The sequence below is a fragment of the Pseudophryne corroboree genome, chromosome 4 (genome assembly GCF_028390025.1).
Source record: "Pseudophryne corroboree isolate aPseCor3 chromosome 4, aPseCor3.hap2, whole genome shotgun sequence".
Lineage (NCBI taxonomy): Eukaryota > Metazoa > Chordata > Amphibia > Anura > Myobatrachidae > Pseudophryne > Pseudophryne corroboree.
The window spans coordinates 81,662,680-81,675,721 of NC_086447.1; the positions used below are offsets into that span (position 1 = coordinate 81,662,680).

Below are 13,042 nucleotides of genomic sequence, written 5' to 3' on the forward strand. Positions count from 1 at the left end.
ATAGGGAATAGAGAGTGAGAGGAGGGAGAGGAATAGGGAATAGAGAGAGTGAGAGGTGGCAGAGGGATAGGGAATAGAGAGAGTGAGAGGAGGGAGAGGGATAGGGAATAGAGAGAGTGAGAGGAGGGAGAGGGAATAGAGAGAGTGAGAGGAGGGAGAGGGAGAGGGAATAGAGAGAGTGAGAGGAGGGAGAGGGAGAGGGAATAGAGAGAGTGAGAGGGATAGGGAATAGAGAGAGTGAGAGGAGGGAGAGGGATAGGGAATAGAGAGAGTGAGAGGAGGGAGAGGGAATAGAGAGAGTGAGAGGAGGGAGAGGGAGAGGGATAGGGAATAGAGAGAGTGAGAGGAGGGAGAGGGAGAGGGAATAGAGAGAGTGAGAGGAGGGAGAGGGAAAGGGAATAGAGAGAGTGAGAGGAGGGAGAGGGATAGGGAATAGAGAGAGTGAGAGGAGGGAGAGGGAATAGAGAGAGTGAGAGGAGGGAGAGGGAGAGGGAATAGAGAGAGTGAGAGGAGGGAGAGGGAGAGGGAGAGGGAATAGAGAGAGTGAGAGGGATAGGGAATAGAGAGAGTGAGAGGAGGGAGAGGGATAGGGAATAGAGAGAGTGAGAGGAGGGAGAGGGAATAGAGAGAGTGAGAGGAGGGAGAGGGAGAGGGATAGGGAATAGAGAGAGTGAGAGGAGGGAGAGGGAGAGGGAGAGGGAATAGAGAAAGTGAGAGGAGGGAGAGGGAATAGAGAGAGTGAGAGGAGGGAGAGGGATAGGGAATAGAGAGAGTGAGAGGAGGGAGAGGGATAGGGAATAGAGAGAGTGAGAGGAGGGAGAGGGAGATGGATAGGGAATAGAGAGAGTGAGAGGAGGGAGAGGAAGAGGGATAGGGAATAGAGAGAGTGAGAGGAGGGAGAGGGAATAGAGAGAGTGAGAGGAGGGAGAGGGATAGGGAATAGAGAGAGTGAGAGGAGGGAGAGGGAGATGGATAGGGAATAGAGAGAGTGCGAGGAGGGGGGGAAAGCAGCACTGGATGAAGTAGAACATATAGGAGTGGACACAAAACATACAAACTGCAGTGGGAGGGGTTGGGGGGTGTAAGTGGTGGGATAAAAAGTGTAAGCTACTGTGCACACTCACCTAAATTGTAGTGTGAGTGGGATCCGCAGTGGGTGAGGAAGCAAGGTGGAGCCAACACAGCAGAGCGAAGTTGTGAGACAGTCATCACATCACTGTGGTTGTGGCTGCTACAAGACCACTAAGCCTGCAGATCCTCTCTCCCCCGTATCCTAGCTCTGTACTGAAGGCGGGCGATAGATCGTCCGTGGCTGTGGCCTCCAGGGGAAAGGGGGGTGATATATAGTGGCCGCTTGGTGCAGAGAGGGAGGGGGCGGAGCTTCAGATGACCTGGGGGCGGAGCTAAAGAAGGCTGTGCGTGAAGCTTCAAGTGGCTTGGGGCGGAGCTCTGAACGGCCCGCTGGCGGAGCTTCAAGATGCTTTGTGGGTGGGCGGAGATCGGGATATCTGCTGTTGATCGCAGGGTGAGCAGGGGTGGGGGGCGGGCGGCCTGACCGGGAGGGGAGCAGGCCATTTAGTGGTGTGTCTGTGTCTGTTTTGTTTTTTTTCACCCGTTACAATTGACTGCACAGCACTGCAGGGGAGGCTGTGGGCCTATTTTCATGGGAGGGCCTGGAGCTGTTAGTTAGCATTGTTAATCCGGCCCTGGGAGGGGGATGTACACAGTGAAAGGGGGGATGAATCGGACGATGTGGAGGAGGTGGACATCTTTCCTCTGTAGATCCAGTTTGTGCAAGGAGAGATTGATTGCTTCTTTTTTAGTGGGGGCCCAAACCAACCAGTCATTTCAGTCACAGTCGTGTGGCAGACCCCAACACTGAAATGATGGGTTGGTTAAAGTGTGCATGTCCTGTTTATACAACATAAGGGTGGGTGGGAGGGCCCAAGGACAATTCCATCTTGCACCTCTTTTTTCTTTCATTTTTCTTTGCATCATGTGCTGTTTGGGGACTATTTTTTTGAAGTGCCATCCTGTCTGACACTGCAGTGCCACTCCTAGATGGGCCAGGTGTTTGTGTCGGCCACTTGGGTCGCTTAGCTTAGTCACACAGCTACCTCATTGCGCCTCTTTTTTTCTTTGCATCATGTGCTGTTTGGGGAGTATTTTTTTGAAGGGCCATCCTGCCTGACACTGCAGTGCCACTCCTAGATGGGCCAGGTGTTTGTGTCGGCCACTTGGGTCGCTTAGCTTAGCCACACAGCTACCTCATTGCACCTTTTTTTTCTTTGCATCATGTGCTGTTTGGGGACTATTTTTTAAATCTGCCATCCTGTCTGACACTGCAGTGCCACTCCTAGTTGGGACAGGTGTTTGTGTCGGCCACTTGGGTCGCTTAGCTTACTCACACAGCTACCTCAATGCGCCTCTTTTTTTCTTTGCATCATGTGCTGTTTGGGGACTATATTTTTGAAGTGCCATCCTGCCTGACACTGTAGTGCCACTCCTAGATGGGCCAGGTGTTTGTGTCGGCCACTTGTGTCGCTTAGCTTAGCCATCCAGCGACCTCGGTGCAAATTTTAGGACTAAAAATAATATTGTGAGGTGTGAGTTGTTCAGAATAGACTGAAAATTAGTGGAAATTATGGTTATTGAGGTTAATAATACTTTGGGATCAAAATGACCCCCAAATTCAATGATTTAAGCTGTTTTTTAGGGTTTTTTGAAAAAAACACCCGAATCCAAAACACACCTGAATCCGACAAAAAAATTACGGTGATGTTTTGCCAAAACACGTCCGAATCCAAAACACGGCCGCGGAACCGAACCCAAAACCAAAACACAAAACCCGAAAAATTTCCGGTGCACATCACTACTCTAAAGTCATCTCTTTCCTTCAGTGGGCCAACATATGTACAAACCAGTACAATACACTCACATAAACACATACACATAAACTGCAAACCTTGCACTTTCCGATGTGTATAAATATTTGAAACTTGAAACTTTGGGGGTTATTCAGAGTTGATGGCAAACCAAAAAAGTTAGCAGTTGGGCAAACCATGTGCACTGCAGGTGGGGCAGATGTAACATGTGCAGAGAGAGATAGATTTGGGTGAGGTGTGTTCAAACTGAAATCTAAATTGCAGTGTAAAAATAAAGAAGACAGTATTTACCCTGCACAGAAACAATATAACCCACCCAAATCTAACTCTCTATGCACATGTTACATCTGCCCCACCTGCAGTGCAACATGGCTTGGCTTGGGTATGCGTTACCACCGCTGGGCATCCCGACGGTCAGCATACTTGCTCAGCCCAGGTTCTATTCCCACTCTATTGGTGCCGCTGACACCCACGAGTGGGAATATTCCCTGCTAGTCGGCATACGAGTGTCGGGATTTAGAGGGGAGTGGGATGTAGCCGTCGGTAATGTGACCGGCAGTCTCCTGACCGCCGGTCACATAATTACATCCCCATGGTTTTTCCCAATTGCTAACTTTTTCGGTTGGCTAACAACTCTGAAAAAAAAAATCACCTTTATTTTATAGTCGACACTGTCGGTCTGTCCCCATGAGTCAGTAAAAGTCTCTTCTCATTTGCTTTAAATGAATAGGGATTGTGAATTAAATGTTTGGCTAAGTCACAACGCAAAATACAAAACACCAACTCATAATAAAACTGTTGGTTAAATATGAATTTTAGATATAGATGTGTTATATAATCTTGTCTAGCCCCATTTCTAACACAAATTCCTGTTTTGTCTTAGTGATCTCGGCTTTGCTGAAGTCATGGATTTCTCTCATCCGATCACAATTCTCCTGTACATTATAACGTGTGTTTTTGTGGCTGCTGTCTTATACAAGCGGAAGTCACGCATTCATCCGAATTATCCTCCTGGACCATGGCCTTTCCCAATCATAGGAAACATTCACATTTTGAACTTCAAGAGACCCCACGTAACAATCCAAAAGGTAATGGAATAAGTCAGGGGTTCCTCAGGACCCCACACAGTGCATGTTTTGCAGGTAACCCAGCAGGTGCACAGGTGTATTAATTAGTCACTGACACATTTTAAAAGGTCCTCAGGTGGAGCTAATTATTTCACTTGCAATTCTGTGAGGAGACCTACAAAACATGCACCGTGTGGGGTCCTGAGGACTGAGTTTGAGAACCTGTGGAATAAGTGATGAGATTAATGCAGGGGTAGCCAACCCTGGTCCTCATGAGCTACCAACAGTTAACGTTTTCCAGGTCTCCTTACAGAATCACAAGTTAAGTCATTTGCTCCATCTGTGGATCTTTTAAAATGTGTCAGTGAGTAATGACTACACCTATGCACCTGTTAGGTGAGCTCGAAAACATGAACTGTTGGTAGCTCTCGAGGACCAGGGTTGGCTACCACTGGATTAATACATATGTAAAGCTGCAGATTAGGAATAAATTACCTTCCTTATAAGGACACGAGCACTGAGATACTGTTCTAACTGGTAAATACACAAAGAACCAACCAAACAGTTCCTGACTACCTCATTGGAACTAGAAATAGTCACTGACAGCCAATGTCCACACACCTCTACCATCACATAACGTATTTCAGTGTCTGGTAAATCTACACTGGAACATTGCTAAAGTTATTACTTTGAAACTTGAAACATGCTTTGGGCAGTGTTAAAAGGAAAATTGTTGTAATTGGTAACAACATTTGAATAGTTTAAATGATTTGGGCATATATTCTATACTGGCCTACTTTTTTGACTCCTCTCCAGAAGAACCCTGGAAAGGAGGAGCAGCAGGCTAATTTGGGGGCAGGGCTACACTGTCACCTCATTAGACCCTTCCTCCAGGTTGGGAAAATGGCCACAATTTGTGAGTCCGCGGGTCGGGTACGGGGCTAAATAATGTGATTCATTTCTTTTAGCCCCGCCTCTTTCACACTGTCGCTACATTGCAATGATTCCATCCCCATACTGACCGCTTTATTAAGAAGTCTGCAGGATACAAGAGAGCCACTTACCTTTCCAGGGCTGTGGGACACTACACAAAAAATCAGTCTCCCGCAGATTCCGGGAGTGTAGGCAAGCATGATATATTCTCCACCGGAGATCAGACAAGCCTTTGATTTCACATTTACTGTATCCCTGAAGGTTTAGAGAATTGTTTTACTTCTTTGTTTGGTCATAACAAGGTCTTATGCAGTAGTTTAAAGACTGTAAAATATAATTAGGGGTTTCTAAAAAAAAAACATGCAGATGTCTAGATTTGAAACTTGGCCTGAAGAATGCAGATATTGGGGGAAGGGAATGTGCTTTATAGACATATGGTTTATAGTCTTGGTACAATTACAGAATAAAGCTTATTGTTTCATCTTTTCAACACAGTTATTTGGGAATAGATAAGGTGCTACTGTATTTGTCACCAACAGCAACAGACCCTCCAACATGACCCATTCCATTAGATACAAAATGCTCTGTCTCTGGACTTCCCTATTCATTTATGATTTCCATCACCTGTGCTGAACAAGTTACATGAGAAGAAAGGTGTTTCTTCACAGGTGATTGCAATAAGAAATTAACAGGGAAGTCCAGGAACAGAGCATTTTGTACCTAATGGAATGGGTCACGTTGGAGGGTATGCAGCAATTAATAAAAAATGTTTTATTACAAAACTGCAGTGTTTCCAAATTCTGGAGATTGGGGACCACTGGCAATACATGTTTTCTATATCTCCTGGTTAGTGCACAGGTGTTTCCACTACTGGCTGGCACATGGATCCACAGCTGGAGCTAATTATGAGCCTGAATAAGTGTTTGCAGTTTGCACTCAGCGGATCTGCTAAATATTTTCTAATGACTCAGTTGCTGTTCCTTGTACAGAGACTCCCAATTATTTCCTGCTTGTGTGCAAAGATGCCCCTTTGGTCGCACATTAATGTACCATTAGACCTCTAAGTATCTTTATTTAGAGTGACCATATCATACCCTCCAACATGTCCCGCCCCACTAGGTACAAAATGCTCCGTTTCTGGACTTCCCTCTTAATTTATTATTGCCATCACCTAGGTCATGTTGGAGGGTCAGCCATATTATCCCTTTTACCTGGGACACTCATGGATTACACAGGTTCTGAGGCTGGCTGACTTCAAGCCTACATTCGTGCTGGTTTTAATCAGCCACAGAACCTGTGTAATCCATGAGCATCCCAGGTAAAAGGAATAATATGGTCACCCTACTTTATTGATGCTCAGAATGTTGCAACTAAGCCACCCGAGCAGTTGCAACACGCCTACGTTTCATATGTATCCTCACTTTACCTCCCATAAACGCTCACTATCAATAACACTGTGGCCAAATTTACACTGCGACCGCAAGATCATCGAGATGCATGTGCAGCGCGACAACAATAACCGCTCAAGTGTGCAAACATCAGGACATACTTGCCTACCTGACCCTCTCCATGAGGGAGACAATGCTCTGTTCCTGGACTTTCCTGGTAATGTATGATTACCATCACCTGTGGTGAGCTAGTTAATTGATAAGAAAGGTGTTTCACCCCAGGTGATGGCAATCATACATTACCAGGAAAGTCCAGGAACAGAGCATTTTCTCCCTCATGGGGAGGGTCAGGTAGGCAAGTATGAGCAGATGTACTAAGCCTTGGAGAGAGATAAACTACCGACCAATCAGCTCCTGTCATATTTCAAACCCAGCCTGAAACACAGCAGTTAGGATCTGATTGGCTGGTACTATATTTCTCTCCGCTTTTATAAATCTAAAAGGCTTCGTACATCTCCTCCTACAGTATGTCACTTGTGATAATGAGAAGATCTGATGCTGGACTCCGGAGCGGTAAGTATTAAAAGATGGGTGCAATGTGTGCGGTGTGGGCCCGCATTACCCGCACACATTACACCCATTCTAGAAACGCCAATGACTATACAGTCCTTATGGCCAGTATACAGTACAGTAAGTCCCATTAGATTAGTGCTTAGCAAAGTCCGAGTGGTGAATACACAGTACTGGTCAATGACCACTATATAGTATACTGTAACCCATAGCCGGACATGTCCAGCAGACCAATAATTTGTGGTTGGTCGTGGCTACATATACTGTAGTACTATGTGATTATCAGCCCGATCTGCCAATGGTGGTCATTCCGAGTTGTTCGCTCTGTAAATTTCTTCGCATCGCAGCGATTTTCCGCTTAGTACGCATGCGCAATGTCCGCACTGCGACTGCGCCAAGTAAATTTGCTATGAAGTTAGGTATTTTACTCACGGCTTTTTCTTCGTTCTGGCGATCGTAATGTGATTGACAGGAAGTGGGTGTTACTGGGCGGAAACAGGCCGTTTTATGGGCGTGTGGGAAAAAACGCTACCGTTTCTGGGAGAAACGGAGGAGTGTCTGGACGAACGCTGGGGGTGTTTGTGACGTCAAACCAGGAACGACAAGCACTGAACTGATCGCACTGGCAGAGTAAGTCTCGAGCTACTCAGAAACTGCACAGAGCAGTCTTTTCGCAATATTGCGAATCTTTCGTTCGCAATTTTAAGAAGCTAAGATTCACTCCCAGTAGGCGGCGGCTTAGCGGCCCTCATTCCGAGTTGTTCGCTCGCAAGCCGATTTTAGCAGCATTGCACACGCTAAGCCGCCGCCTACTGGGAGTGAATCTTAGCTTCTTAAAATTGCGAACGAAAGATTTGCAATATTGCGAAAAGACTGCTCTGTGCAGTTTCTGAGTAGCTCTGCCAGTGCGATCAGTTCAGTGCTTGTCGTTCCTGGTTTGACGTCACAAACACACCCAGCGTTCGCCCAGACATTCCTCCGTTTCTCCAGCCACTCCCGCGTTTTTCCCAGAAACGGTAGTGTTTTTTCCCACACGCCCATAAAACGGCCAGTTTCCACCCAGTAACACCCACTTCCTGTCCATCACATTACGATCGCCTGAACGAAGAAAAAGCCGTGAGTAAAATACCTAACTTCATAGCAAATTTACTTGGCGCAGTCGCAGTGCGGACATTGCGCATGCGCACTAAGCGGAAAATCGCTGCGATGCGAAGAAATTTACAGAGCGAACAACTCGGAATGACCACCAGCGTGTGCAATGCTGCTAAAATCGGCTTGCGAGCGAACAACTCGGAATGAGGGCCAATAATCAGCAAATCAGGTCTATTATTGTATAATGTATGCCCAGCATTAATACTTTCACTCTCCTACTTTATCACTCTCAAAGCTTTGATAAATCTTCCCCATGGCCAGAAATTTATCTTTATGGAAATGAACCTATCCAAATTAATATTACAATGTAATTAATGAGCATTTTGGAAAGAACGGTCAAAACATGACCATTAAATACCAGTGTGAGCGATTCTCTTCTGGTTGCATTACTATGCTCAGTTGTTAGAACAGCCACACGTGTCCAAATTATGGGCCTAATTCAGACCCGATCGCTGCAGCCTGAAGCTCTTTCTGTAGTGCGCACGTGCAGCGGCCGCACTGTGCATGCGCACACATGAGATGCTGTGATCACCTCAGCCAGATTGACAGGCAGAGGCTTTCACGGAGCGGGAGAGGGTGTGCCAGCAGTGGTCTAACGCCGTTGGGAGGGCAGGCATGTCCGGACTGTTGCTGGCGGAGGCCATGGTGGCTGCGTGACGTCACGTGCAGCCGCTGCAACCCAAAACATGGTGGGTTGCCTGCCATCTCTGCAGGGTGGGGGGGGGTATGGCTTGTTGTGCATGGAGGACTAGTCCTGTGCTGGGCGTTCCTCTGCATGTCGGCAGTGCCAGATTAAGGTCCACATGGGCCTGGAGCTGAAATGTATGAAGGGCCTATGCCCTATTGTGTGACTTGGCAGGAGGTGTGACAAGCACGGTGGTGGGGGTGGTCTAAATAGGGTGTGTGGCCTGTGCCATGGGTGTGGCTATCTCTATGGAGGTCATAGCTAGTGCCTACCTTCAACCATTTAATAGAGGAGCAGAACAACAGACCTATACACACAGTGGTCGTCGAAGTGGGAATTTTGAAGTGGGGGTATGGGAAATGAAACGGGATTATTGTTGCGTGTGCCTAAAAAGGGGAAATGGCCACTGAAAAGGAGTGTGTCCTTAAAAGTACAAGCATTAGTGTGCCCCCTCCCCTCCTAGTCTGTATATGCATTATTGTGGGTAGAATCTATATCCCCAGCGTCTTAAGGACCCAGATGAGACATCAGCTGAGGGCAGAAGTTGTTTTATGCCATTGCAGCATTTGATTTTTTTCTCCAATCTAGATTTGTTGTAAACTACTTTCTTGGGGAAGGGGGTTAGATTGGCTCCATTGTACCTTCACGGGCTCGCTTCACTCGCCACACTTTGGGTCCAGAGGCTCACTTCACTCGGCACAGGTTACTATTCCAATAGACGGTGACGTTGACCCAGTGTATTATGGTAAAGGTCCTTTCAGCAAAGGGGATCTATGTGCTACCAATTAATGTGCCCCCCCTCCCCTCCTAGTCTGTATATGCGTCAGTTTGCGCCCCCACCCCTCCTAGTCTGTATGTGTAATAGTGTGCCGCCCTCCCCTCCTAGTCTATATATGCGTCAGTGTGCCCCCTCCCCTTCTAGTCTGTATGAGTATTAGTGTGCTCCCTCTCCCCTCCTAGTCTGTATATGCTGTAGTCAGGGCTGGTTCTAGACATTGTGGCTCCCAGGGCCAACGTTTCCTTTGGCGACCTCCTCTCCCCATTGAAAAAAAGGGATAGTGCATGCCTAAAGGTGTGTACACACGGTAAGATTTTTTCATCCGATTCTGACTATATAGTCAGAATCGGAAGAAAAGATAGTGCAGATCGCAAGGTGACAGTCACCTTGAGATCCCGATCCGATGCGCGGCCCCGCGCGGTCGGCATCGGCAGAAAAAATAGGCTGTGCAGGCAAGTCAATCCTGACTATCTCTATAGAAGAGATAGTCAGGATTGACACTTAGCCAAAATCGCACAGAACCAGGATCGCAAGCACACTCATTATGTGCTTGCGATACTGGCTAAGTGCCGACCCGGCCCCCCGTCGCACAGTGAGAATCGGATAAGTCCGAATCTCACCGTGTGTACACACCTTAAGGCGTGTGAAAAAGATATTGGGGCGTGGCTTCACCAAAAGAGGTGTGGCCACATTATTGTACCAATTCACATTACACCACACAGTAGTGTCTGTCAGTCACATTACACCACACAGTAGTACCTCTTATACATGCCAGGTACAGCCCCTTATACACATTGCACCAGGCAGAGCCCCTTTTTATACACATTGCACCAGGTAGCCTCTTATACACATTGCAACAGGCAGCCCCTTATACACATTGCAACAGGCAGCCCCTTATACACATTGCTACAGGTAGCCCTTTATATAGATTGAAACAGGTAGCCCCTTATGTATATTGCGACAGGTAACCCCTTATATAGACTGCGGCAGGTAGCCCCTTATATACATTGCACCAGGTAGCCCCTTATACACATTGCGACAGGTAGCCCTTTATATAGACTGAAACAGGTAGCCCCTTATGTACATTGCGGCAGGTATCCCCTTATATAGACTGAGACAGGTAGCCCCTTATATACGTTGCACCAGGAACCCCCTCTTTTATTACACTAAACCAGGTAGCCTCTTTTATACATTGTGACAGGTAGCCCTGAGAGAGAGTGGGGGGGGAGAGAGAGAGAGAGAGAGAGAGAGAGGAAGGCAGAGACATCAAGAGAGAAAGAGGGAGAGATCGAGAGAGAGAGAGAGAGAGAGAGAGAGAGTTTGTGCGCGGTCACTTACAAGCATCAGCATCGACTGCCTGCAGTTTGTTCCCCCCAGCTCCTTGTTGCGCTGTGCTCTTCATTGTGACTTTACTTCTGCCCAGCGTGAAGCAGGGCAGAAGTGAGTAGCGGCGGGGGGTGCGGAAGACGGCCGGGCAAGGGGGGGGGGGCAGCGTGGTGTGGGGAGCAGTCAGCAGGCGGCGGCTGGGGGGTGCTGGCCAAAGCAGTGTGCAGTGCGGGAGGCGGCCAGCACGGGAGGCCATCAGTGCAGTTACGGTATGGGAGGCGGCCCGCACAATGTGGGTGGACGTGAGGCAGCCCGCGGGTTGTGGAGTGCGGGAGGCCGCCAGCGCGGTGTGGGGTGCAGCCAACAAGCTTGGAGGTGGTGAGGCCTTTACGTTGCTTTGTTCCTCCTACGGTCCTCCCCCTCTGGCCTGGCCGTCCTCCTCATCAGCAGCATTAAACTCAGGGGGGAGGAGCTGAGAGGGGATAGCGGCTCCTCCTCCATCCCGGCCTGGAAGTTCGTGTCACATAATCTGCACTGGCTGGCAGCGGCATGAGTCACTGTGACTCATTGTAATGCCGACGGTTTGGGGCCTCTTCACTGCGGTGGGCCTATTTTCAATGGGGGGCCTGGAGCTGCAGCTCCATCCGCCCCATTGTTAATCCGGCCCTGCATGTCGGGGATTCTGATCGTGGATGTGCTCATTTTAGCTGAATTGGGCCCTATATACAATAAAGAGTCACCTTTAATGTCCTCACTTTTGCTTGTTTTTCATTTCAGCTGGCTAAGAAGTACGGTTCGGTGTTCAGCATAGAAATAGGGTGTCAGAAGATGGTTGTCTTGTGCGGGTGTGAGACTGTGAGAGACGCTCTGGTGAACCATGCAGAGGAGTTTTCCGAAAGACCCACCATACCAAGTTTTGAAAATCTAACAAAGGGTTATGGTAACCATTGCTTAACTGATTCACTTTTTATTTCACAGGCTACCAAAATATATAAGGGATTAAACCAAACACAAGCCATGCCCATTTCTATTTATACTACATGTGATGGAAAGTGTAATTGAAAAAGAAAAAATTTCAATTGTGTAGCTACTTTAAAATCATACTTTGCTAAAAATAAGGACCGCTGGGGACTATCCTGGCAGTGAAACGCCAAATGTTATCTTGCACCAACCAAAATTCATATTTGGCATTTGAGTCCCTACCTTGTTAGTAAAATGAGAGTGAAGCACATGTTCAAATGTATGAGATGCCACCGCTAATCTTATTTACACAACATTCATTAAGTTCCAATCAGTGGCGGATATAAGGGGTGGCGAATGGAGTGAATGCCCCTCCTCCCCATCCTAGCAGAGTCTGTCCTTGTGTGAAGCTGTGCTCCAGCGCTGTGACGGTGTGTCCGCTCCTAGCACCAGGTGAGCAGTGGCCGGAGGGGGATCTGTGTCCCCGTCAGGATGCGGCAGGAGACAGCGCTGGGATCAGGTGTCTGATCCCAGCGCTGGTGGTACTGGTGGTGCTGCAGGGTGTGGCGATGGACGGCGCTGGGGTACAGCAACAGGTAGTGGCGTAGGAGCGGCACTCTTTGCATGGTGCCGATCCTGCAGCCAATCAGAAGCGCCGGCGGCAGGATTCAAAGGTTGGAGCCCTCTGTGAGCTAATCATGGCTCACGGAGCAGCAGCCAATCACAATCGGCTGCGGGTTGCCAATCAGCACTCGCCGCATCATATTATTATTATTATTATTATTATTATTATCCTTTATTTATATGGCGCCACAAGGGTTCCGCAGCGCCCAATTACAGAGTACATAAATAATCAAACAGGAAAACAGCAACTTACAGTTGATGACAGTATAGGACAAGTACAGGGTAAATAAACATAGTTACATCAGCAGATGACACTGGAATAAGTATCAGGTGGCAGAAGACTGATGGATGTGGTACAGTTGAAGATTATTAAAGTAAGACAAAGGATAAGCACATGAGGGAAGAGGGCCCTGCTCGTGAGAGCTTACAATCTAAAGGGGAGGGGTAGACAGACAGATGGGGTACACAGAGAATGTGAAAAAGAGGGTTAGGATGAGATTTGGCTGGGTTTGGTGTAGAAGTGGGTCTTGAGAGCCCGTTTGAAGTTTTGTAGAGAGGTGAAGAGTCTGAGGGGGAGAGGTAGGGAATTCCAGAGAAGTGGTGCAGCACATGAAAAATCTTGGAGGTAGGAGTGGGAGGAAGTAATCCGTATGCAGGAGAGTCGTCGTGCATTA

The 13,042-nt window shown here is 47.8% G+C and overlaps 1 protein-coding gene across 2 annotated transcripts in view; it reads left to right on the top strand.

The window, feature by feature from the left end:
• The window catches only part of LOC134908939 (cytochrome P450 2K1-like), a 271,207-nt gene that overhangs the window by 129,596 nt on the left and 128,569 nt on the right, over positions 1–13,042 (top strand). For both annotated transcript variants that reach the window (XM_063915201.1, XM_063915202.1), the window contains exons 2-3: positions 3,769–3,973; positions 11,562–11,724. In XM_063915201.1, the coding sequence (XP_063771271.1) occupies positions 3,791–3,973; positions 11,562–11,724 (346 nt within the window). In that variant the 5' untranslated portion in view covers positions 3,769–3,790. The remainder of the gene's footprint in view (positions 1–3,768; positions 3,974–11,561; positions 11,725–13,042) is intronic.